Raw genomic sequence first — 27,475 nt, 5'->3', positions numbered from 1 at the left:
AAGCCAAACATCAGAAGGGACGTGGAGAACCGGCAATTTCAAGGCATGAATGAAAGGCCAACTAGAACCTTCCAGATAGGTCAACAAGTTTTGGCCCGGGACTACCGTACCGAGAAATGGCAGCCTGGAACTATTTGCACACGACTAGGACCGCTGATGTATACCGTGGACATTGGAGAAAGCATAATAAGGCGCCATGCTGACCAGATCATAGAGTCATCCGAAAAGGGACAACCTACACCACAACTCTATACGCCTAATGATGAAGCAGAGATACCCATAGTATCTACCTCCGATCCGGTGATACTGGAACCAGATGAACCCGACACTGGCATTCAAGCCGAATCGACCTTGCCAAAAGAACCTACTACACCACCAAAAACTACTACACCACCGAGGCGTTATCCGGACCGAGTCAGGAAGCCTCCAGAGAGACTGACTTATAATTGATTAACTGCAGCAAATGTGTAGATTATTTTTCTTGTAACATGTTCATTAATGATTACTTAAAATGTTATGTACTGGTTGTCTAAAAGGGGAGGAATTGTGGTGTATGTGCCTTTAAGAGCCCCCTATGCCGGTAATGGCCACTCGGGCTATATAAGCCTGTATAGTGTCTTGTATCTGTTAGTTCACCTCCAGACTTTGTTCAGTAAACACCTGTGAAACCAACTCCTGCATTCCGTGTCTCCATTAACACACGGATACAACAACTCTCACCCCCCTCCCCAGCCCCATGCCACCTCTGCGATTCACACATTCTCTGTCTTTTAAATGTCTTTAATTTCTTTTATTATACTTCTTCCTATCATCTCGTGTTAATATCAACTCAGCCATTTAATCATCCCCTGTTTTCCATTTAAGCACGTAGGTCATTTTACTTCCTGTCCCATAGATGGGTTTCTTTCTCTCCCTCGTCCCTTTGTTCAGTTCCTTTTTAAATGCTGTTTATCTGTAATTTTTTTCCCAGTTTAACTGAAGGGTTATATACCTGAAACATTAATTTGTTTGTTCTCTGCAGATGCTGACAGACCTGAATTGGTTTCCAGCATCTTCTGTTTTTAATTTCAGAAAATTAGTTGCATTAGTAATGCTACTGGCTGCAGGACTCATTCTCATAAGCTCAGTTAAAGATAATAATTTACATCTGTTCAGTGGGAACACTTGTAGATTAGATTAGATAGATTCTGCATTTTACAAAATTAGTCAAATGCCAGTTCAAGCCTCTGTAATACAGTATTCCTCTGTATTACTGAGCAGGCTATATTTGGTTGCTGTTTAAGAACAGCTGAATGCTCAAACTTGGTTACATAGGCTTGCTTGAAAAATTCGCGAGGACCTGCATTCATGATAGAATGATTCTGCTTGGTTCGTTTGTCAGTGTCGCTAAAATCCTAATTGTACAGAGAAAGTTCCAGCAAAAGTAACAATGACAAGGTCCAGAAATATCTTGATAACTGTAGTGATCTTGAGGATGAACGATATTTGTGTGTGACTGTTGACATTGCTTAAATGTACTCTGATGTTATTTTTTTACTTTTTTTTCAGTGCGAGCTGAATGTTCCATTCAAAATTAAAGCTGGGCATATTAGTAAGTTTTTTTTTTGCTCATTCATCCAGGTTGCTGTGATCAATTTATAATGCCAGTGGAGACCCAACCTATTAGATTCAAGTATTTGATCAAGCATTTGAGTTTTATTAGGTACCTGATTAGAGTTCTTCATGTAATTACATTTTTTTGTTTTTTTCTACTTCTTGCTTGCTCACTGTTTATTCCATCCCTAAACCTCTTTGCCTCTCCAATTCTCTTTCCCTCCCCAATTCTCTTCCCTCCTTTAAGACGGTCCCAACTCACATTTTGTTTGACATCTTGTGAAGCACTGTGGGAAGCTTTACTACGTTAAAGGCGTTCTATAAATGCAAGTTGTTGTTGTTATAACCTACTTCTTTGACCAAGCGTTTGGTCACCTGTCCTAATGTCTCCTTCTTTGGCTCGGTGTCAATTTTTGTCTGATCACGCTCCTGTGAAGCACCTTGGGATGTTTTACTGCATTAAAGGCGCTACATAAATGCAAGTTGTATCAGTGATAGAAGGAGCTTGACCGCCATTCCCGTTGTTAATTTCCCTCTACCTCATCAACATTTTGTTAAAGTCTTTGCACCACTCTGAATACAGACTTTTTTTATAGTTTGTGGTGCTTTTAATGCCTCAGGCAATCTGTTATTAGCACTGCTGAAATTTGGTTGTTGAATTGCTATGGTACATATGATTTATAGTCCCTTAGAGACTCAATATTGGTTTTCAGCCCAACCTAAGGCAACTGATAAATGTCAAGTTGGATTGCCTTGTTTGTCAATGTTTCTCCTGGTACTCGGAACCTTTGCTCAGTAACTAATCGAGCTTGTAATAATAGAGCTAAAATGGTTGATAATGAAATCATCCAAATATTTTCAAAATTCAAACCTGGGTTGAGCATCAAATAAATTTGAGAATGACTTCATCCCCTAATTCAGCAGATTGCCAGTGTAATCTTTCTCTGATGTTCAAAATAAATTTACTGCTCCTTAGTTGTTTTTAAAACCGTCCATGTTGCTACTTCAAATTTTTAGTAGATTGCACTCATTTTCATTACTTCTGCTTTATTTTTGTTGGGTATTTTATTATTACTTCCTATAACTTTTGCTGTTCCCTGAATATTAATTTATCTTTTTGAATAATGTTCAAATTGGCAAAATTATTGTTGTAGCAGTGGCTGTGGGTTGTGCCATCCGGGGCCTGTTGAGTAATAGCGGGAGACAAAATGGAGACTGAGGTGCTGTGGGAGCGGGCTAAGTGGCCTAATCCTGAGCAAGGAAAATTCTGGAAAAATGCCAAATGAGCAAAACCAAAGTCGAGGAGGCCAAAGACTTTTTTAAAATGAAGTGGTTAAACAGTTAGTCAGAACAGAAGGTAGAATGCTGGCAGTCTGTTGGAGCAGACAAAGCTATAAACTTATCTATATAATGGTGTCTAGCTCTTGGGAATTGGAGTTTTTGAAGCTCTCTATACCAGTAAAGTGTAGCTGCAGGCACGACTAGAGGCCTTTAACAGCTAGTAGCTGCTTACAATATAATTGGAAATTCTATCTGTGTCACTTAAAGGCATGACCGGGACTGGTGATGCCAAAATGAAGAGTTCATAATGTATGTACTGAATTTAACATGCTATCGATGCCTCTTCATCACTGACTTCCTAACAGGAGAAAATGGTCTTTCCCTAGTTATTCTCTTCTTTGCTCCAGTGGAAATAGTGCTAGTATTCAAATAGTGTCAGTATCTCCTTGTAACTAGAGTTTATCATCCATGGCATCATTCTGGTGATTCTATGCTGTATGCTTTCTATGACTTTAATGTACTTTAACAATGGGGCACCTAAAGCCACACACAGTACTCTTAACTGCGACTCAACTATTGCCCTGTACAAATTTATCATTACCTCTTTACTCTTGTACTCCATGCCCTGTTTATAAATTTCGAAGGTTTTATATCTGTGTTCATACATACAAGGAATTGTGTATTTGAACACTTGAGGATAAATGAAAAATTCATGCACACCCTTCATTGTTGTTCCGTTGAGTAGATAATCCCATTCCTTGTTTTTCCTCCCAAATTATATTACCTTACACTATTCCACAGTAATTTGCATCTGCCAGCTTTCTGCCTATTTTGCTAAATTATCTGTCTGCCTGGGTCTTTTGCAGTCTTTCGCTGTTTTCCAAACCCTGTAATTTTGTGTTATCAGCAAATTTCAACATTGTGCTCCCAATGCCCAAGTCCAAATCTATATATACTGAGAACAAAAGTAGACCAGCACTCATCCCTAAGGTACACCACTTCTAACTCTTCTCCAATCCAAGCAACTCCTAGTTACCCTAACATTTGTTTCCTGTCTTGCAACTGACTTTCTATCCTATTTTCTTAGGTAAACTTGAACTGAAGATACCATGGCAGAATCTTTACAGCCAAGCAGTGGAAGCTACACTGGATGGAATCTATTTGCTCATTGTTCCATGTGCCAGTAAGAAAAATATATATTGTAATAGTTTCTTCAAACAATTCTCTAATTGGTGTTGCAGAATTCCAAAAGAGAAAAATGTTTTATTTAGAGCTGTATTTGCCTTTACAATCTGTTTTAATGTGCCAAAGGGTAGATGAAGCTGGGTACCTTTTTTAAAGGTGGTAAATTTTTCAAATGTTTTCCAATTATTTGTGAGCAAATTCAGTGCCTGTCAATCATTCTGTGTAGCTTTGTTGTTGAACATCTAGCTTTCAACCTAAGCAACGATACATTCTGTGTAGAGTCATCAATGGAATTGTTGCATGCGATTACCACTTTGCCCGTGTAACTTTCCAGAGTTTTAGCTTCTTAAAATGTTGTTTTTAAAGGTGGTTTTCATTAGTAAGTGCTACAAGGGCAGTGGATCAGTCTAACAACTTGTGGATTTTTGCATTTGACTTTCCCACAGAATTCCACATTTTGTTCAAGCTGTTAAGTGGTGTTGAATTAAGACCAGATCCCCTCCTCTTAACAAGGAGTCTCCTAACTGCTAGTTATAGGGTAGAAAAGAGACATGAAAGAATATTGTCCTTTACTTCATAGTAAATGCTTCATCCTCCATATTGCCCATGTAATGCAGGAGTTGGCCCCATCTATCACTTCTGATGAGTGGGGGAAAACATGAGGGATGATTTCTCTTTTTAAGCTGTTTTAATGCTTGACATGTTCTGATGTCATAACAACATCCCTGTGATCCTTTTCTGCATGGTGTGCATCTTGTGGACAGAGCCATTTTGTTCTTTTCCAGTGTCCATTAAAAGCTTCAAGAAACATGATTTTTTTAAAACTCAGAATCCTGAAAATGTGTGTATATGGGGCTTGACCAATATTCTAAATATAACTCTATTTCTGGAGGCTGCCTGGACAATAAAGGCCGTTCCTACCTGTCTTTGAGGCGTGGCATAGCTTTGTGCGATGCTTGCTCAGATTTCCATCCAGTACATGCAGGGACTGTCCAGTATTTTGTAGCCATGTTCTAGGAATAAGTTTGCCTTACGAGTGGCTGATATATTTAATTGGTTGTTGAAATGGCCTTGAACTGTACTATTGTGGCATTGTTAAATCTTCCAGGACTGCAGGAAGATATGAATGGACTGGTCAGGTGGGCAGAACAGTGGCAAATGGAATTCAATCTGGAGAAGTGTGAGGGAATGCATTTGGGGAGGGCTAACGAGACAAGGGAATACACTATAAATAAACACTGAGAAGTGCAGAATATCAGAGGGACCTTGGAGTGCATGTCCACAGATCCTTGAAGGTAGCAGGACAGGTAGATAAGGTGGTTAAGAAGGCATACGGGATACTTGCCTTTATTAGCTGAGGCATAGAATACAAGAGCAGGGAGGCTATGCTTGAACTGTATAAAACACTAGTTAGGCTGCAGCTAGAATACTGCGTGCAGTTCTGGTCACCACATTACAGGAAGAATGTGATTGCACTAGAGAGGGTACAGAGGAGATTTACAAAGATGTTGCCTGGGCTGGGGAATTTTAGCTATGAGGAAAGATTGGATAGGCTGGGGTTGTTTTTTTTGGAACAGAGGAGGCTGAGGGGAGACCTAATTGAGGTGTATAAAATTATGAGGGGGCCTAGATAGAGTGGATAGGAAGGCCCTATTTCTCTTAGCAGAAGGGTCAATAACCAGGGGGCATAGATTTAAAGTAATTGGTTGGAAGTTTAGCGGAGATTTGAGGAGAATTTATTTCCCCCAGAGGTGGGTGGGGGTCTGGAACTCACTGCCTGAAAGGGTAGTGGAGGCAGAGACCCTCCCCACATTTAAAATTTACTTGAATATGCACTCGAAGTGCTATAACCTACAAGGCTATGGACCAAGTGCTGGAAAATGGGATTAGGGTGCATAGTTCTTTGTCGGCTGTCACGGACAAGATAGGCCGAATGGCCTCCTTCTGTGCTGTAGATTTCTATGATTCTATGACTGGCTGACATGTCATCTGGCTGATACCACTCATTGTTGGCTGACCAGGTTAATGGTTGGGATGAATTCTTTGGGGCTGATTCAATGCCAGGTAGTACCACGTTCTGCAATCTATGTCCTGTCCCACCGGCAGGACAAACCCACCAGAGGTGGGGGCACAGTGGTATACAGTCGGGAAGGAGTGTCCCTGGGAGTCCTCCACATTGACTGTGGACCACATGAAGTCTCATGGTTTCAGATCAAACATGGGCAAGGAAACCTGCTGATTACCACCTGCCCTCCCTCAGCCAATGAATCAGTGCCATGTTGAACACCACTTGGAAGAAGCACTGAGGGTAGCAAGGGCACAGAATGTACTCTGAGTGGGGGACTTCATTGTCCATCACCAAGAGTGGCTTGGTAGCACCACTACTGACCGAGCTCGCAGAGTCCTGAAGGACATAGCTGCCAGACTGGGCCTGCGGCAGTTGGTGAGAACCAACACGAGGAAAAAAAACCTGCTTGACCTCGTCCTTACCAATCTACCTGTCGTAAATGCATCTGTCCATGACGGCATTGGTAGCAGTGATCACCGCACAGTCCTTGTGGAGATGAAGATCCATCTTCTCACTGAGGACACCCTCCATCGTGTTGTGTGGCACTACCACCGTGCTAAATGGGATGGATTCCGAACAGATCTAGCAGCTTAAAAGCGGGCATCCATGAGGTGCAGCAGAATTGTACTCCGCCACAATCTGTAACTGGTAGAATAGATGGGGGAGAGCCAGTAGATGTGGTGTACCTGGACTTCCAAAAGGCCTTCGATAAGGTCCCACATAAAAGATTAGCATGGAAAATTGAGGCTCATGGGATAAAGGGGAAAGTTTTGGCGTGGATAGGGAACTGGCTGTCAGATAGAAAACAGAGAGTTGGAATAAACGGCTCATTTTCTGAATGGCAGGCAGTAACAAGTGGGGTACCACAGGGATCTGTCCTGGGCCCCCAGCTGTTCACAATTTACATTAATGACCTGGATCAGGGAGTCGGATGCAGCATTTCCAAATTTGCAGACGACACTAAACTAGGAGGGGGGGTGGGCTCAGAGGAAGAGACCAGGAAGCTCCAGAGCGATTTGGACAGACTGGGCGATTGGGCGGATAAATGGCAGATGCACTATAATGTGGACAAGTGCGAAGTTATCCACCTTGGGTGCAGGAACGGGAGGGCAAATTATTATTTAAATGGCAATAGATTGGGAGAGGGGGAAGTACAGAGAGACCTGGGTGTTCTTGTACACCAGTCACTGAAGGCGAGCATGCAGGTGCAACAGGCGGTCAAGAAGGCAAACGGTATGCTGGCCTTCATAGCAAAAGGGTTAGAATACAGGAACAGGGATACCTTGCTGCAGCTGTACAGGGCACTGGTGAGACCACACCTCGAGTACTGTGTACAGTTTTGGTCGCCTCATCTGAGGAAGGATGTTCTTGCCATGGAGGGGGTGCAGCGGCGATTCACCAGGCTGATACCAGGAATGGCGGGAATGACCTATGAGGAGAGACTATGTAGTTTAGGGATGTACACACTGGAGTTTAGAAGATTGAGAGGGGACCTCATAGAAGTGTATAAAATTCTGACAGGTCTAGACAGACTGGATGCAGAAGGAATGTTTCCCTTGGCGGGTGAGAACAGAACTAGAGGACATAATTTAAGGATAAGGGCTAAACCATTTAGGACAGAGATGAGGGGGAATTTCTTCACTCAGAGAGTGGTGAACCTGTGGAACTCATTGCCACAGAGGGCAGTGTACGCCAGCTCATTAAATATATTTAAGAGGGAATTAGATATATTTCTACGGGCAAAAGGGGTTAAGGGTTACGGAGAGAAGGCGGGGACGGGATACTGAATTAAAGGATCAGCCATGATCTCATTAAATGGCGGAGCAGGCACGAAGGGCCGAATGGCCTACTCCTGCTCCTATCTTCTATGTATCTATCTATGTATCTATGTAACCTCATGGCCCGGCATATACCTCACTCTACCATTACCATCAAGCTAGGGGACCAACCCTGGTGCAATGAAGAGTGCAGTAGAGCATGCCCGGAGCAGCACCATGCGTACTGAAAAATAAGCTGTCTACCTGGGGAAGCTGCACTACAGGACTACATGCATGCTAAACAGCGAAAGCAGCATGCTATAAACAGAGCTAAATGATCCCACAATCAACGGATCAGATCAAAGCTCTGCAGTCCTGCCACATCCAGTCGTGAATGGTGGTGGACAAATAAACAACTAACGGGAGGAGGAGTCTCCATGAATATCCCCATCCTCAATCATGGTGGAGCCCAGCACGTGAGTGCAAAAGACAAGGCTGATGCGTTTATAACCATTTTCAGCCAGAAGTGCCGAGTGGATGATCCATATCGGCCTCCTCCTGACGTTCCCACCATCACAGAAGCCAGGTTCACTCAACGTGATATCAAGAAATGGCTGAGCGCACTGGATACAGCAAAGGCTATGAGCACTGACAACATCCTGGTGGTCGTGCTGAAGAGTTGTGCTTCAGAACTAGCTGTGCCTCTAGCCAAGCTGTTCCAGTACAGCTCCAACACTGGCATCTACCTGACAATGTGGAAAACTGCCCAGGTATGTCCTGTCCACAAAAAGCAGGACAAATCCAATCCGGCCAATTTCTGCCCCTTCAGTCTACTCTCAATCATCAGCAAAGTGATGGAAGGTGTCGTCGACAGTGCTATCAAGCGTCAATTACTCACAAATAACCTGCTCACTGATGCTCAGTTTGGGATCTGCCAGGACCACACGGCTCCAGACCTCATTACAGCCTTGGTCCAAACACGGACAAAAGAGCTGAATTCCAGAGATGAGGTGGGAGTGATTGCCTTTGATATCAAGGCAGCATTTGACTGAGTGTGGTATCAAGGAGCCCTAGTAAAATTGAAGTCAATGAAAATCAGGGAAAATGCTGCACCTAGCACAAAGGAAGATGGTTGTAGTTGTTGGAGGTCAATCATCTCAGCCCCAGGACATCGCTGCAGGAGTTCCGGCGGGCACTGTCTTAGACCCAACCATCTTCAGTTGCTTCATCAATGACCTTCCCTCTATCATAAGGTTACAAGTGGGGATGTTCGCTGATCATTGCACAGATTCACAACTCCTCAGATAATGAAACAGTCTATGCCTGCATGCAGCAACACCTGGGCAATATTCAGTCTTGGGCTGATAAGTGGCAAGTAACATTCGTGCCGCACATGTGCCAGGTAGTGACTTTCTCCAACAAGAGAGAGTCTAGCCACCACTCCTTGACATTCAACAGCATTACCATCATTGAATCCCCCACCATCAATATCTTGGGGGTCACCATTGACCAGAAACTTAACTGGACCAGCTACATAAATGCTGTGGCCTCAAGAGCAGGTCAGTGGCTAGGTATTCTGCGGCGAGTGTCTCGCCTCCTGACTCCCCAAAGCCTTTCCACCATCTACATGGCACAAGTCAGGAGTGTAATGGAATACTCTCCACTTGCCTGGATGAGTGCAGCTCCATCAACACTGAAGAAGCTCGACACCATCCAGGAAAAAGCAGCTCGCTTGATCGACACCCTACCCACCACCTTAAACATTCACTCCCTCCACCCCCGGCGCACCATGGCTGCAGTGTGTACCATCTACAAGATGCACTGCAGCAACTCGCCAGGGCGGCTTCAACAGCACCTCCCAAATCCGTGACCTCTGCCACCTTGAAGGACAAGGGAAGTAGGCGAATAGGAACACCATCACCTGCAAGTTCCCCTCCAAGTTACAAACCATCCTGACTTGGAAATATATTGCCATTCCTTCACAGTCGCTGGTCAAAATCCTGGATCTCCCTCCCTAACAGCACTGTGGGAGTACCTTCAGCACACAGACTGCAGCGGTTCAAGAAGGTGGCTCACCACCACCTACTCGAGGGCAGTTTGGGATGGGCAATAAATGCTGGCCTTGCCAGTGACACCCACATCCCATAAATGAATTAAAAAATAATCTTTACGATCTTCATACATCCTTATTGCTGTTGACTCGATGCCTGTTTACTATTCCTACTGTGACCTGTAGTCAGTGCCAGGAGTTTCTATCAACGCACATCAATAAAAATTCACACTGATCCCAGATGGAAACCTTGTGGTGCCAGCCAACACCATAGCATTCATTTCCTTTTCATCTGTTGAAGTCAAATGAATTTTGTGCCCATATATGAGAGATTGTACTTGAGCTTGCAACGATTTACACTAATTGGCGTAAAATGGTTCTTTTTTCTTTTAAGTGTATTCAGAGTAATGAACAGAAAACCTTTCTTTTAGAATTGCTTTAGTTACTGGACGTTACATTGGAGTTGTGTAGAATTACAACACATGGGCCAAAGTGTCTGTCTGACAATTTTGGTAGTGCATTCCACACTCTCAACCTTCTGTATGTAAAAAAAAAAAAAAAAGTTTCTCTTGTCGTTCTCTTAAATCTCTTGCATTTAATATTAGATCCATGTCCCCTAATTCTAGATTCCTCATTCACTGGAAACAGCCTATTTCTATCTAGTGTCCCATTCCCTCATAATCTTAAACACCTCAATCAAATCACCCCTTAATTTCCTCGGTTCTAACAAAACAACCCCAATTTTTCATGTCTTCATATTTGTATTTCCTTATACCAGGCAGAATTTTTGTAAATCTGTAATGTATCCTTTCTATTGCCTCAACATCCACTTTTATGGCTCGACGTCAAGAATATAAAACACAGCATTTCATTAGCTTTTTTATGGCCTTGTACACCGACTGCTTTTAATGGCATGTTTATAATCCTCAAATCCCTTTGCTCTTGCAGAGCATCTGTCTTTCCCCCCAATCAGATAGTTATATTTGTTATAACCAATTTGTACCACCTCACATTTACTGACATTGAACTCTTATCTGCCATGATTTTGCTTATTTCACCATATGATCGACTTCTGTTTTGAATATACCCAATGACTGAGCCTCCACAGCCCTCTGGGGTAGAGAATTCCAAAGATTCACCACCCTCTGTGTGAAGAAATTTCTTCTCATCTCAGTCCTGAATGGCCTACCCTTTATCCTGAGGCTGTGGCCCCTGGTTCTAGACTTCCCCAACCAAGGGAAACATACCCCTGTATGTTTAGTTCCCAGTCATGGTCACCTTGCAGCCATGTTTCTGTAATGGCCACCAGGTCATAACCATGTGTAGTTATTTGTACCGTCAACTCGTCTATTTTGTTACGAATGTAATGGAACTAAACATACAGGGAACTACAGACCTGGTTAGCCTCTCATCGGTAGTTGGGAAAATGCTGGAATCTATTATAAAGGATGTAATAACTGGGCACTTAAAAACTAATAGTAAGATTGGGTAGAGTCAACATGGATTTATGAAAGGGAAGTCCTGTTTGACAACCCTTGCAGCTTCCTTTTCGTCCTTCATTTCATTTGCTGCGCCTCCTATTTTAACATCTTCTGCAAATATGGAAGTCCCAGACAGAACCTAACTCCAACCACTCTGAGCAACTACCTTTAACTTCTACACCTGGTTTCCTTCCTTCTAACCAGTTTTTTGTCCAATTTCCTACCCTTCCTCTAACTTCATACCCCTTAACCACCTTCAACAGTCTCTGCGTGGTACCTTGCCAAAGGCTTTCTGAAAGTCCATGTACAAACACAACCACTGCATTTCCCCATCTATCATTTCTGTCACCTCAAAGAATTCTGTTAGGATCTTCCTTTTTGAACTCCAGGTTGGCTGCTTCTAATTATTTTCTCTTCATCTAGATATTCAGTTGTCATCTTTTAATAAAACATTCAAAAATGTTACTCTGCCCTTTTGAAAATAGTCATTACATTGACTCCTTTCAAATCCTCTGACACGCACAATTTTTAGGGCCTCCACTATTTCTTACTTTGTTTTTCTAAGGATCCTTGGAGGTATCCTGCCAGGCCCTAGCACTTTGTCCTCCTTCAGCTAACTTCTCTAATACTTTCTTTTTATTTATTAACTATCGGTGTCCGCACATGCATGGAAATCCGGAAGTTGCTGTCAGATTTGCCCTGTTCCACCACAACTTGTGCTGCATCACTACCTCGCCAAGAGATTCAGCATTAAAATACATGTAGGGCATGAAGCTGCTGTACTTGCTCACGAGATACCCGTGAAACATGCCAGAAAAAGTTAGGGCTGGTGCATTCAGGGTATTTTTAACAGCGTGATAAGTTTTAATTACTTCCAAGCAACCTCTCTGGCACTGAAAATGTAATTTTACAAGTGTGGTGTCTCATTCCTTCAGAATGTAATTATTTTTGGAGATTAACACTTTTCTAAATGTTTTTCCTTTCTGTTTCTTGTGTCTCTCCCTCTTTCTTAATCCCATCTTTCTTTCCATCTCTCTTTTGTTTTCAGTACATGGTTTTACATTGAATTAAATATTTTAATTCCTGGTTTAGACTCTGTGGCCAACAAATTCAGAGGTTTAGCGCTGGCCATTAAGGCCCATTTTGAGGGACAAGTTGGCCATGGTAGATTGGGAGACTACACTAAAAGGTATGAAGGTGGACATACAATGGCTAACATTCAAGGAAATAATGCATAATTTGCAACAAACATATATTGCTCTAGGGCATTAAAACCCAAAAGGAAAAGTGATCCAACCATGGCTAACAAAAGAAATTAAAGCTAGTATTAAGTCAAAGGAGGAAGCTTATAAAGTTGCCAGAAAAAGCGGTCAGCCTGAGGATTGGGATCTTTTTTGAAATCAGCAAAGGGACCAAGAAATTTATAAAGAAAGGGAAAATGGAATATGAGCACAAACTAGCAAAAAATATAAAAACGGATTGTAAAAGCTTCTATAGGTATGTGCAAAGGAAAAGACTGACTAAGGTAAATGTAGGTCCTTTACAGTCAGAGACGGGAGAATTTATAATGGGGAATGAGGAAATGGCGGAGGAATTAAATAAATACTTTGTTTCTGTCTTCATGGAGGAAGACACAAAAAAACCTCCCAGAAATACGAGAAAACCAAGGGAATGAGGAACTTAAATAAACTATTAGTAAAAAAAACAGTACTAGCAAAATTAATGGGACTAAAAGTTGATAAATCTCAAGGACCAGATGACCTACATCCTAGGGTTTTGAAAGAGGTGGCCATTGGGATAGTGGAAGCATTGGTTGTCATCTTCCAAAATTCTGTAGATTCTGCAACGGTTCCTGCAGATTGGAGGATAGCAAATGTAACCCCGCTATTTAAGAAAGGAGGGAGAGAGAAAGCGGGGAACTACAGACCTGGTTAGCCTCACATCGGTAGTTGGGAAAATGCTGGAATCTATTATAAAGGATGTAATAACTGGGCACTTAAAAACTAATAGTAAGATTGGGTAGAGTCAACATGGATTTATGAAAGGGAAGTCCTGTTTGACAAACCTAATGGAGTTCTTTGAGGATGTAACTAGTGGAGTAGACAAAGGGGAACCGGTAGATGTGGTGTATTTGGATTTTCAGAAGGCCTTCGATAAAGTCCCACACATGAGGTTGGTGAACAAAATTAGGACACAAGGAATTGGGGGTAATATACTAGCATGGATTGAGAATTGGTTAACAGACAGAAAACGAAGGGTAGGGACAAACGGGTCTTTTTCAGGATGGCAGGCTGTGACTAGTGGGGTACCGCATGAATCGGAGCTTGGGCCCAGCTATTCACTATCTATAGCAATCATTTGTATGAGGGGACTAAATGTAAAACATTTCCAAATTTGCTAATGACACAAAACTAGGTGGCAGTGTCAGTTGCGAAGAGGATGTGAGAAGGCTTCAAAGGGATCTCAACAGGCTCAGTGAATGGACGAGAACATGGCAGATGGACTATAACGTGGATAAATGTGAAGTTATCCACTTTGGTAGAAAAAACAGAAAGGCAGAGTATTTCCTAAATGGTGAAATATTGGGGAATGCAGATGCTCAAAGGGACCTGGGTGTCCTTGTACATGAGTCACTGAAAGTGAATGTGCAGGTGCAGCAAGCCATTAGGAAGGCAAATGGTATGCTGGCCTTCATTACAAGAGGATTTGAGTGCAAGAGTAAAGAAGTCTTACTCCAATTATATAGGGCCTTGGTGAGACAACACCTGGAGTACCATGTACAATTTTGGCCTCCTTGCCTAAGGAAGGATATACTTTCCATAGAGGGAGTGCAACGAAGGTTCACGAGATTGATTCCTGGGATGGCGGGACTGTCTTATGAGAAGAGATTGAGTAAACTTGGCCTGTATTCTCCTGAATTCAGAAGAATGAGAGGGGATCTCATTGAAGCATACAAAATTATTACAGGGCTTGATGGGGTGGATGCTGGGAGAATGTTTCCCTTGGCTGGGGAAGTCTAGAACCAGGGGCCACAGCCTCAGGATAAAGGGTAGGCCATTCAGGACTGAGATGAGAAGAAATTTCTTCACACAGAGGGTGGTGAATCTTTGGAATTCTCTACCCCAGAGGGCTGTGGAGGCTCAGTCATTGGGTATATTCAAAACAGAAGTTGATAGATTTCTGACTAGTAAGGGCATCAAGGGATCTGGCGATAAGGCTGGTGAATGGAATTGAGGCAGAAGATCAGCCATGATCTCATTGAATGGCGGAGCAGGCTTGAAGGGCCGAATGGCCTACTGCTGCTCCTATTTCTTATGTTCTTATTTTGAATGAAAAATGGCAGCTGCCTGACTTCTGTTGGGTTCTGCGGCAGCCTGCATTTTGTTCGCTGCAGATTTTTAGATTAGGCAGATTGTGATGTCAGTGAGTGTGCAACGCTCACTTGATGGCGGATTTGCCATTTTCGCTGTCGCCGCTCCACTTACACCGGCCTGTGTTAATCACGACCAGCTGACCAAGCGTTCAGTAGCAGGAAGGAGCCTCCAGCAGCGCTATTTAAAGGGATCATCAACAACTTGCAGCTGACATGGCTTTTCAGTTTGATTGGCGCTGTGTAATTTTATGTGTAATTGGAGCTTGGAGGCCAAACTCCAAACCATCGTCGACACCTTCACCGAAGCGTACGAGAGCATGGGCCTTGCACTAAACATCCGTAAGACAAATGTCCTCTACCAACCTGCCCCCGCCACACAGTACTGTCCCCCGATTATCAAAATCCACGACAAGGCCTTGGATAACGTGCACCATTTTCCATACCCCTGGAGCCAAAGGCAGATGTCGATGACGAAGTCCAACACCGCCTTCAGTGTGCCAGTGCAGCCTTCGGTCGTCTGAGGAAGAGAGTGTTTGAAGACCAGGACCTCAAACTCAGCACTAAGCTCATGGTCTACAGAGCAGTAGTGATACCTGCCCTCCTGTATGCCTCAGAGACATGGACCATGTACAGCAGGCACCTCAAAGCACTGGAGAGGTACCACCAATGCTGTCTTCACAAGATCCTGCAAATCCATTGGCAGGATAGGCGCACCAACGTCCGTGTTCTCGCACAGAATGTATAAAGATAAAGGTAAAGTAGTAAAAGCAGGAATAAATTGTCACAACACATATTTGAAAGTTCTTTATCTGAATGCACGCAGCATTCGTAACAAAATAGACGAGTTGACGGTACAAATAACTACACATGGTTATGACCTGGTGGCCATTACAGAAACATGGCTGCAAGGTGACCATGACTGGGAACTAAACATACAGGGGTATTTGACAATTAGGAAGGACAGGCAGGAAGGAAAGGGAGGTGGGGTTGCTATGTTAATCAAGGATGGAATCACTGCAATAGTCAGAAATGATATTGGGTCAAAGGATCAGGATAGTGAAACCGTTTGGGTGGAGATAAAGAATAATAAGGGGAAAAAGTCACTAGTGGGTGTAGTCTATAGGCCTCCTAACAGTTGCAACTCTGTTGGTCGGAGTATAAATCAGGAAATAGTTGGGGCTTGTAATAAGGGGACAGCTATAATCATGGGGGATTTTAACTTTCATATTGACTGGACAGATCAAATTGGGCATGGCAGCCTTGAGGAAGAGTTCATAGCATGCATTAGGGACGGGTTCCTTGAGCAATATGTAACTGAACCAACCAGGGGGCAGGCAATCTTCGATCTGGTCCTGTGTAATGAGACAGGATTAATAAAAAATGTCCTAGTAAATGATCCCCTTGGAATGAGTGACCATAACATGGTTGAATTCCAAATTCAGTTGGAGGGTGAGAGTTGGATCTCAAACCAGCGTACTGAGCTTAAATAAAGGAGACTATGAAGGTATGAGAGTAGAATTGACTAAAGTGGACTGGGAAAATAGATTAAAGTGTAAGACGGTACAAGAGCAGTGGTCTACATTCAAGGAGGTATTTCACAACTTTCAAGAAAAATATATTCCACTGAGGAAAAAGGGGAGTAAAAGAAAAGATAGCCATCCGTGGCTTAGTAAAGTAATAAAGGATAGTATCCAACTGAAAACAAGGGCATATAAAGTAGCCAAATCTAGTGGGAGGATAGAAGATTGGGAAGCATTTAAAAGCCAGCAAAGAATAACTAAAAGATTAATTAAGAAAGGGAAGATAGATTATGAAAGTAAACTAGCAAAAAATATTAAAACGGATAGCAAAAGTTTCTACAGTTATATAAAAAGAAAAAGGGTGGCTAAAGTGAATGTTGGTCCCTTAGAGGATGAGACCGGGAAATTAGTGGTGGGGAACATGGAGATGGCAAAAACGCGGAACCAATATTTTGTATCAGTCTTTACAATAGAGGACACTAAAAATATCCCAGCACTGGACAAACGGGGCTATGGGGGGGGGGGGAGGAGCTAAACACAATTAAAATCACTAAGGAGGTGGTACTCGGTAAAATAATGGGACTTAAGGCAGATAAATCCCCCGGACCTGATGGCTTACATCCTAGGGTCTTGAGAGAAGTAACGGTAGGGATTGTGGATGCATTGGTGATTATTTTCCAAAACTCCCTGGACTCCGGAAAGGTCCCGGCAGATTGGAAAACTGCTAATGTAACGCCCTTATTTAAGAAGGGAGGTAGACAAAAGGCTGGAAACTATAGACCAGTTAGCCTAACATCTGTGGTTGGTAAAATGTTGGAGTCTATTATTAAGGAAGCAGTAACAGGGCATTTGGATAAACATAATTTAATAGGACAGAGTCAGCATGGTTTTGTGAAGGGGAAGTCATGTTTGACAAATTTGCTCAAAATTTTTTTGAGGGTGTAACATACAGGGTGGATAAGGGGGAACCAGTGGATGTGGTGTATTTGGACTTCCAAAAGGGATTTGACAAGGTGCCACACAAAAGATTACTGATCAAGATAAAAAAAATCACAGGATTGGGGGTAATATACTGGCATGGGTGGAAGATTGGCTATCAAACAGAAAACAAAGAGTTGGGATAAATGGTTCGTTCTCGGGCTGGCAATCAGTAACTAGTGGTGTTCCGCAGGGATCAGTGCTGGGACCCCAACTCTTTACAATCTATATAAACGATTTGGAGGAAGGGACCGAGTGCAACATATCCAAGTTTGCTGATGATACAAAGATGGGAGGGAAAGCAGTGAGTGAGGAGGACATCAAAAGCTGCAAAAGGACATAGACAGGCTAAGTGAGTGAGCAGAGACTTGGCAGATGAAATATAATACTGGAAAGTGTGAGGTTATGCACTTTGGCAGAAAAAAAATCAAAGAGCAAGTTATTATCTAAATGGAGAAAAACTGCAAAGTGCTACAGTACAAAGGGATCTGGGGGTCCTGGTGCATGAAACACAAAGTTAGTATGCAGGTAATCAGGAAGGCCAAGGGAATCTTGGCTTTTATTGCAAGGGGGACCAGAGCATCGGACCTGTGAGGGAGCAGTGACCGGCGGCAGTTTAAAAGCGGTGGCTGATTCAGCGAGGCGAGGCCCGACCAGAGCATCGGACCTGTGAGGGAGCAGTGACCGGCGGCAGTTTAAAAGCGGCGGCTGATTCAGCGAGGCGAGGCCCGACCAGAGCATCGGACCTGTGAGGGAGCAGTGACCGGCGGCAGTTTAAAAGCGGCGGCTGATTCAGCGAGGCGAGGCCCGACCAGAGCATCGGACCTATGAGGGAGCAGTGACCGGCAGCAGCTTAAAAGCGGCGGCTGATTCAGCGAGGCGAGGCGTACCAATTCAGCAACAGGGGAGAGGTAAAAAGTAATCCAAGTGTGATGTCACCAGGAAGCAGGTAAGTGATTAGTTGGTGAGTATTTCTTTCTCCTTTTCATTACAAGCTTAAATTCTGAGGTTTATATTTTCTTGGGTCTCTGTGATGTAGTGGGGACAGTTGGTAAATAAGCGCCCTAGAGTGTATCTTTAACTGGTGGTGTTGAATTAATTTAAATTAATTAAAGGGGTAAGTCATGCCAGGAGAGCCCAGCCCTGTGTTATGCTCCTCTTGCTCTATGTGGGAATTCAGGGACGCTGCCAGTGTCCTTGACGACCACGTGTGCCAGAAATGCATCCAGCTGCAGCTACTAACGGGCTGTTTTGAGGCGCTGGAGCTGCGGATGGATGGGTTGTGGAGCATTCACGATGCTGAGAGGGTCGTGGATTACACGTTTGATGAGTTGGTCACGCCGCAGGGTAGGGCTGCACAGGCAGAAGGGAAATGGGTGACCACCAGGCGGAGCAATAGAAGCAGGCAGGTAGTGCAGGGGACCCCTGTGGCCATCCCCCTTTCAAACAGGTATACCAATTTGGATACTGTTGAGGGGGATGACTCACCAGGGGAAGGCAGCAGCAGCCAACTTCCTGGCACCAGGGGTGCTTCTGCTGCTCAGGAAGGGAGGAAAAAGAGTGGGAGAGCAATAGTGGTAGGGGATTCTATCGTAAGGGGAACAGATAGGCGTTTCTGTGGCCGTAGACGTGACTCCAGGATGGTTTGTTGCCTCCCTGGTGCCAGGGTCAAGGATGCCACTGAACGGCTGCAGGGCATTCTGAAGGGGGAGGGTGAACAGGCAGAGGTCGTGGTTCACATTGGGACCAACGACATAGGTAGGAAGAGGGAAGCGGTCCTGCAGCAAGAATTTAGGGAGCTAGGTAGCAGATTAAAGAGTAGGACCTCAAAGGTTGTAATCTCTGGATTACTCCCAGTGTCACGTGCTAGTGAGTATAGGAATAGGAGGATAGAGCAGATGAATGCGTGGCTAAAGAGTTGGTGCAGGAGGGAGGGCTTTAGTTTCCTGGATCACTGGGCCTGCTTCTGGGGAAGGTGGGACTTGTACAAGTCAGACGGGTTGCACCTGAACCAGAGCGGGACAAATATCCTTGCGGGGAGGTTTGCTAGCACTGTTTGGGGGGTTTTAAACTAAAATGGCAGGGGGTTGGGAACCTGAGCAGGGAGACAGAGGAAAGGAAAATGGGGATAAAAGCAAAAGATAGGAAGGAGAAAAACAAAAGTGGCAGTCAGAGAAATCAACGGTTTAAATCAAACATGGCCACAGTAAATAATAATTCTAATAGGTCTAAGAACGTTAAAAAAAACAAGCCTGAAGGCTTTGTGTCTTAATGTGAGGAGCATTTGTAATAAGGTGGATGAATTGGCTGCGCAAATAGAGGTAAACTAATATGATTTGGTTGGGATTACGGAAACGTGGCTCAAGGATGGCCAAGGATGGGAACTCAACATCCAGGGGTATTCGATATTCAGGAAAGATAGGCAAAAAGGAAAGGGAGGTGGGGTAGCATTACTGGTTAAAGAAGGGATTAATACAATTGTAATGAAGGATATTAGCTCTGATGATGTGGAATCTGTATGGGTAGAATTGAGAAATACTAAGGGGAAAAAAACATTAGTGGGAGTGGTATATAGACCTCAACAGTAAGGCGGAAGTTGGGGATGGCATTAAAAGGGAAATTAAAGAAGCGTGCAATAAGGGCACAGCAGTCATCATGGGTGACTTTAATCTACATATAGATTGGGCCAACCAAATTAGTAACAATACTGTGGAGGAGGAATTCCTGGAGTGTTTACGGGATGGTTTCCTGGACCAATATGTCGAGGAACCAACCAGAGATCAGGCCATCTTAGACTGGGTATTATGTAACGAGAAAGGATTAATTAGCAATCTTGTTGTACGAGGCCCCTTTGGTCAGAGCGATCATAATATGATCGCATTCTTCATTAAGATGGAGAATGAAGTAGTTGACTCAGACAAGGGTCCTCAATTTAAATAAAGGAAACTACGATGGTCTGAGGAGCGAGTTGGGTAGGATTGATTGGGGAATGGCACGCAAAGGGTTGACGGTGGAAAGGCAATGGCAAACATTCAAAGACCGAATGGATGAGCTACAGAAATTGTTCATCTCAGTTTGGCATAAAAATAAAACAAAAAAGGTGACTCAACCGTGGCTAACAAGGGAAATTAGGGATAGCATAAGATCCAAGGAGAGGACATTGGCTAGAAAAAGCAATAATCCTGAGGATTGGGAGCAGTTTAGGAGTCAACAAAGGAGGACAAAGGGATTAATTAAGAAGGGGAAAATAGAATATGCGAGTAAGCTAGCAGGGAACATTAAAAACTGACTGTAAAAGCTTTTATAGATATGTGAAGAGAAAAAGATTGGTGAAGTCAAGCGTAGGTCCCTTACAGTCAGAATCAGGGAAATTTATAATGGGAAACATGGAAATGGAAGACCAACTAAATACATGCTTTGGTTCTGTCTTCACAAAGGAGGACACAAATAACCTCCCAGAGATGCCGGGGAACATAGGGTCTGATGAAAGGGAGGAACTGAAAGAAATCAGTATTTGTAGGGAAATGGTGTTAGGAAAATTGATGGGACTGAAGGCCGATAAATCCCCAGGGCCTGATGGTCTACATCCCAGGGTACTTAAGGAAGTGGCCCTAGAGATAGTAGATGCATTGCTGGTCATCTTCCAGAACTCGATAGACTCTGGAACGGTACCCATGGATTGGAGGGTAGCTATTGTTACCCCACTATTCAAAAAAGGTGGTAGAGAAAAAGCGGGGAATTATAGACCGGTAAGCCTGACATCGGTAGTGGGGAAAATGCTAGAGTCTATTATAAAAGATGTAATAGCAGAGCACTTGGAAAGCAGTGACAGGATTGGACAAAGTCAACATGGATTTACAAAAGGTAAATCATGCTTGACTAATCTATTGGAATTTTTTGAGGATGTAACTGGTAAAATAGATACGGGAGAACCAGTGGATGTGGTGTATTTGGACTTTCAGAAGGCTTTCGATAAGGTCCCGCATAAGAGATTAGCATGCAAAATTAAGGCACATGGGATTGGGGGCAAGGTATTGACTTGGATAGAGAACTGGTTGGCGGACAGAAAGCAAAGAGTTGGAATAAACGGGTCGTTTTCCGAGTGGCAGGCAGTGACTAGTGGGGTACCGCAGGGATCGGTCCTAGGACCCCAGCTGTTCACAATATATGGTAATGATCTGGACGAGGGAATTGGATGTAATATCTCCAAATTTGCAGACGACACAAAACTGGGTGGGAAGGTAAGCTGTGAGGAGGATGTCGTGAAACTCCAGTACGATTTGGACAGGTTGGGTGATTGGGCAGAAACATGGCAAATGCACTATAATGTGGATAAATGTGAGGTTATCCACTTTGGTGGCAAAAACAGGAAGGCAGATTATTATTTGAATGGCAATAGATTGGGAGAAGGGGAAGTGCAAAGAGACCTGGGTGTTATTGTGCACCATTTGCTGAAGGTAAGCATGCAGGTGCAGCAGGCGGTTAAGAAGGCAAATGATATGTTGGCCTTCGTAGCAAGAGGGTTTGAGTACAGGAACAAGGATGTCTTGCTATAGTTGTACAGGGCCTTGGTGAGACTGCACCTTGAGTATTGTGTGCAGTTTTGGTCACCTTACCTGAGGAAGGACGTTCTTGCCATGGAGGGAGTGCAGCGAAGATTCACCAGGCTGATACCTGGGATGGCAGGAATGACGTATGAGGAGAGATTGTGTCGATTGGGCTTATACTCACTGGAGTTTAGAAGATTGAGAGGGGATCTCATCGAAACCTATAAAATTCTGTCAGGTCTGGACAGACTAGATGCAGGAAGGATGTTTCGGATGGCCGGGGAGTCCAGAACCAGGGGTCATAGTCTAAGGATAAGGGGTAAGCCATTTAGGACTGAAATGAGGAGGAATTTCTTCACCCAGAGTGGTGAACCTGTGGAATTCTCTGCCACAGAGGGCGGTGGAGGCCAGTTCATTAAATATATTCAAGAAAGAGTTGGATATATTTCTGAAGGCTAAAGGGATCGAGGGATATGGGGAGAAGGCAGGGACAGGGTACTGAATTTGGATGATCAGCCATGATCTCATTGAATGGCAGAGCAGGCTCGAAGGGCCGAATGGCCTACTCCTGCTCCTATCTTCTATGTTTCTCTGGCGTATAAAAACAGGGAAGTCTTGCTGCAGTTATACAGGGTATTGGTGAGGCCACACCTGGAATACTGCGTGCAGTTTTTGTTTCCATATTTAAGAAAAGATATACTTGCTCTCGAGGCAGTTCAGAGACGGTTCACTTGGTTGATTCCGGAGATGAGGGGGTTGACGTATGAGGAAAGGTTAAGTAGGTTGGGCCTCTACTCATTGGAGTTCAGAAGAATGAGGCGACCTTATCGAAACATATAAGATTGTGAGGGGGCTTGATCGGGTGGATTCGGTGAGGATGTTTCCACTGATGGGTGAGACTAGAACTAGGGGGCATAATCTTCGAATAAGGGGCTGCCGTTTCAAAACTGTGATGAGGAGAAACTTCTTCACTCAGGGTAGTAAATCTATGGAATTTGCTACCCCAGAGAGCTGTGGAAGCTGCAACATTAAATAAATTTAAAACGGAGACAGACAGTTACCTAGCAGATAAGGGAATTAGGGGTTACAGGGAGAGGGCAGGGAAGTGGACGTGAGTCTAGGTTCGGATCAGCCATGATCCTATTGAATGGCGGAGCAGGCCCAAGGGGCCGTGTGGCCTACTCCTGCTCCTACTTATGTTCTTATGCAGGCCAACATCCTCAGCATCGAAGTTTTGACCACGCTCGATGGGGTCACATCGTCCGCATGCCCGATACGAGACTCCCAAAACAAGCACTCTACTCAGAGCTCCAACACTGCAGGAGAGCCCCAGGTGGGCAGAGGAAACGCTTCAAGGACACCCTCAAAGCCTCCTTGAAAAAGTGCAACATCCCCACTGATGTCTGGGAATCCCTGGCGCAAGACCGCACAAAGTGGAGGAGAAGCATCCGCGAAGGTGCCGAACATATCGAGTCTCTTCGCTAGGAGCAAGCAGAAGCCAAGTGCAAGGAGTGCACGTCAACCCAAGCACCCCACGCACCCGCCCCTTCAACCACCATCTGCCCCACCTGTGACAGACTGCAGGTCCCGCATTGGACTCATCGGTCACCTGAGAACTCATTTTTAATGTGGAAGCAAGTCATCCTCGGTTCCGAGGGACTGCCGAAGAAGAAGGAAGAATTTTATGCAACTCTTGCAGCTTTCTAAACTTGTTTCAAGTTCCTGAGGTGACTGAGAGTGTTGATGCAAGTGGAGAATGCCTTCATTCTCATTTAAAGGCTTCTGCTCAAAAAACTTGCTCACAGTCATGGGGCTCTACTTGCAATCCCCTTTGCGCTCGAGTATCTTTGGAAGAGGACACGGAGGCAGCGAAGAGGAGGAGGAGGAGAAGATGCGCATAAAGGGGGGTGGAAGTGGGCTCTCAACAGGAGGCCTTACCCACCTCGGGTCTTCTGAGAGCACTTCCTCTTGCACTGCTCCTTGCTTAAGTCGGGGTATTAGGAGGCTCCGCTTCAGCAAGGAGGTGGTCACAGAACGCTGCCACCTGCAGCAACCAGACCTGCTGCCTCAGAGCATGGCGAACAGGGCTCTCCCAGTAGCCCTGAAGGTCACCGTGGTACTCAATTTATTCGCCAGCGGATCCTTCTAATCTGCAGCAGGAGACATAGCCAACATCTCCCAGTTCGTCATCTATCACTGCATTCCAGTGGTCACAGAGGCTCTCTACATTGTCTTCTCTCCGAACAGAGAGAAGCAGTAGGGGCGCGCATGTGGCTGTGCCAGGATAGCAGGCTTTCCCATGGTGCAGGGCGCCATCGACTGCACCTACGTGGCTTTGCGGGCACCATATACCAATCTTGAGATGTTCTGTAACTGCAAATGCTACTACATGCTTGCAGTTGTGCGACCACACCCAGTGCATGCCGATGGTCAGTGCCCGCTATCCTGGCAGCAGTCATGATGCCTTCATCCTGCGTCAGTCCAGTGTGCCAGCAATCTTCCAGCCACCACGTCAAACCCAAGGGTGGCTCTTCTGAGACAAGGGCTATCCGCTCTACACCTGGCTGATGACTCCCCTCTGCAACCCCACCACTCCTGCCCTGCACTCGTATAATGACAACCATGCTGCCACCTGGAATGTCATCGAACAGACCATTGGGCTACTGAAGCAACGGTTCCGCAGCCTCAACCGCTCTGGAGGAGACATCCAGTACTTGGCAGAGTGGGTGTCCCATTTCGTGGTGGTCTGCTGCATGCTTCCATCATGAGCCCTTGCCACCAGGGATTGCAGGGCCACCTGAGGAGGAGCAGGAAGTGAGGAGGTTGGTAGCAGATACCCATTCTGGACGGGCTGTCCGTGAAGGCCTCATCAGACTCGGATTCCAGGTAATGAAACCCCAGATCCCTGTTGCTTGCCAGATCCTCCTCATACCATCCCTCTGTCGCGGAATATCACAGCGTCCTCCTGGGCACAAAGCTGAAATGAGAGCCACCACAAAACAAGCATTCCAAACAAAATTAATAAATTTATGACTATTCAATCAGTGTTACAATATGAACTAATTACCCATGTGCAGTCCCTGAATGCCTGTTGTTCGTGTGCCTTTTCCTACTCTCGTGTACGCAGTGCTCCCCCAGTGGCTGCAGCATGGCTGGTGGAAGACTGCTGAGTTTCCATGGGGGAGACTGCAGATGGCCTGGCAGGATGACTTCGAGCAGCAGTGGACCTAGAAGGCCCGGCTGTAGACTGCACCACCTTGGCTTGGGTGGCAGCAATCTGGGCTGGCTAGCTGGCTGACGGACAGTGGCAAGGCAATGGTGGCGTGGGAGCAGGAATGCTGTCATCCTGAGAGAGAACCGCAGGCTCTTGCTTCTCAGACCCAGTGCCACTCCCCCAGGGCGGCGCCTCAGCATTCCTAGCAATCTGTTGAAGGACAGATTGCTGGACTGTTGCGACACCCTGCAAGTCCCTTTTGACACTCGTAAACTCAGCCACGATGGCAGCAGTCTGAGCTTGCGTGGCAGCCAGTCAGCTTAAAGGGGCTGTGCAGGTCCAAAAATAATTACAGGAAACATGGCTGGCAAGTCCTCAAATCTCCTCTGTACCCTCTTTCATGCAATCACATCTTTCTTGTAATGTGACCAGAACTGTACACAGTACTCTAGCTGTGGCCTAACTAGTGTTTTATACAGTTCTAGCATAACCTTCCTGCTCTTATATTCTGTGCCTCGGTTAATAAAGGAAAGCATCCTGTATGCCTTCTTAACCACCTTCTATCCCGGTCCTGCTACCTTCAGGGATCTGTGGACATGCGATCCAAGGTCCCAGTGTTCCCCTACACTTCAGTATCCTACCATTTATTGTGTACTAGCTGGAGTGCCCGGCGGTGCCGAGGCTATTTTGAGGGCATGTTGTTGTTGGAAGAGAGAGAGAGAGCGACTGGGGGGAAGAGAGAGAGCGACTGGGGGGGGAAGAGAGAGCGACTGGGGGGGGAAGAGAGAGAGCGACTGGGGGGGGGGAAGAGAGAGAGCGCGACGGGTGAAGAGAGAGTGCGACTGGGGGGGAAGAGAGAGTGCGACTGGGGGGGAAGAGAGAGTGCGACTGGGGGGCAAGGTGGCCCGATGGACCCCTGCGAAGGAAGAAAGAAGGTAAGCTCTCCCTCCCTGTCCCACCCCCTCACTCTTTCCCTCCCTCACCCTCTCCCTCCCTCCCCGTCTCTCCCTGCTTTACTCTCCCTCTCCCTCACCCTCTCCCTCCCTCCTCCTGTCTCTCCCTCCCTCCCTCCCCTCCACCCACCCTCTCTCTCCCCTCCACCCACCCTCTCTCTCCCCTCCCCCCACCCTCTCTCTCTCCCCTCCCCCACCCTCTCTCTCTCTCTCCCCTCCCCCCCTCTCTCAATACAATAATACAATACAAATCGCTTTATTGGCACGATAAGGTACATCTTATGTTGCCAAAGCATCAAAATACATTTATGGTTGAACACATAAACGCGGTTCCATTCATACAGTGTATAAACAGGTATATCCCTGAGTTTATAAATATACATTCGCCTTGTTTATATATACTCTTGTCTTAGTTTACTGGTTGTCCCTCTGTTCATGGCAAGCTGTAACATAGTGTGCCGCCAGTGTTACACAGCTTCTCTCCTCCCCCAGTAGGAATGGGAGTTTTTGGTTGTCAGTCAGATTTCTGAATTCAGGGCATATTTGTGAGAATTTTTGGTAGAAATTCTCTCTGATGCCCTGATATTTTCCACAGGCTGTGAGGAAGTGCATCTCTGTCTCAACTACTCCCTGACTGCAGTGAGAGCATATCCTGTCTTCTCTTGGCAGCCTGGTCTGCCTGTGTCTGCCTTTTTCGATCGCTAGGCTATGTTCGCTAAGTCTGTACCTTGTCAAGGTTCTTCTCAGTTTGTTATCCTTTACCATGGTCAGGTAATCAGCTATGTTGTATTGTCTGTTTAGGGCCAAGTAGCAATTGAGTTTGCTTTGGGTTTTTGTTGTTTCTGCCCAATATGACAGATATTTTTCCTTTTGCTTAGCGACGATCGTGTTGGGCCGAATTCTTTGTGTTACCCTGTCACTGTCCTGGGACTGGTTATTGTTAGTATTGTTATTAGTTACTTTATTGAGTCCCAGGACTAGTTTACTGAGGGTATTCTTCTTTATGGTCAGCTCTTGGCATTTCAGGGCGTCGTAGTGATAGCATTGGGGGTTGCTCATTTGGAGGTGATTCCAAAATTTGGTGGCTCTTTTTTGGTGGCTCTCTCTCTCTCTCTCCTCCCCCCCCACCCCCACCCTCTCTCTCTCCCCTCCCCCCACCCCCTCTCTCTCTCTCTCTCTCTCCCCTCCCCCCCACCCCCTCTCTCTCTCTCCTCCCCCCACCCTCCCCCTCTCTCTCTCCCTCTCTCTCTCTCTCCCCACCCTCTCTCTCTCTCCTCCCCCCCCACCCTCTCTCTCTCCCCCCTCTCTCTCTCCCCCCCTCTCTCGCCCCCCTCTCGCTCCCCGCCGCCCCTCCCCACCCAATTCAATTCAAATCAAATCGCTTTATTGGCATGACAAGTTACATCTTATGTTGCCAAAGCATCCGAAAACATTCATGTTTGTTCACAAAAATACAGATCTATCCATACAGTGTA

General features: G+C 45.2%; 1 protein-coding gene across 6 annotated transcripts in view; it reads left to right on the top strand.

Annotated features, from left to right (window-relative positions):
* The window catches only part of vps13a (vacuolar protein sorting 13 homolog A), a 631,135-nt gene that overhangs the window by 46,473 nt on the left and 557,187 nt on the right, over positions 1 to 27,475 (top strand). For all 6 annotated transcript variants that reach the window (XM_085985825.1, XM_085985842.1, XM_085985834.1 and 3 more), the window contains exons 3-4: positions 1,549 to 1,591; positions 3,962 to 4,057. In XM_085985825.1, the coding sequence (XP_085841951.1) occupies positions 1,549 to 1,591; positions 3,962 to 4,057 (139 nt within the window). The remainder of the gene's footprint in view (positions 1 to 1,548; positions 1,592 to 3,961; positions 4,058 to 27,475) is intronic.

Source organism: Somniosus microcephalus, chromosome 1 (genome assembly GCF_052327205.1).
Source record: "Somniosus microcephalus isolate GS21.2 chromosome 1, FLI_Smic_1.0, whole genome shotgun sequence".
In the NCBI taxonomy this organism is placed as follows: Eukaryota; Metazoa; Chordata; class Chondrichthyes; order Squaliformes; family Somniosidae; genus Somniosus; species Somniosus microcephalus.
Note: the sequence above shows the minus strand (reverse complement) of the source record. Positions and strands in the feature narration are given on the sequence as shown.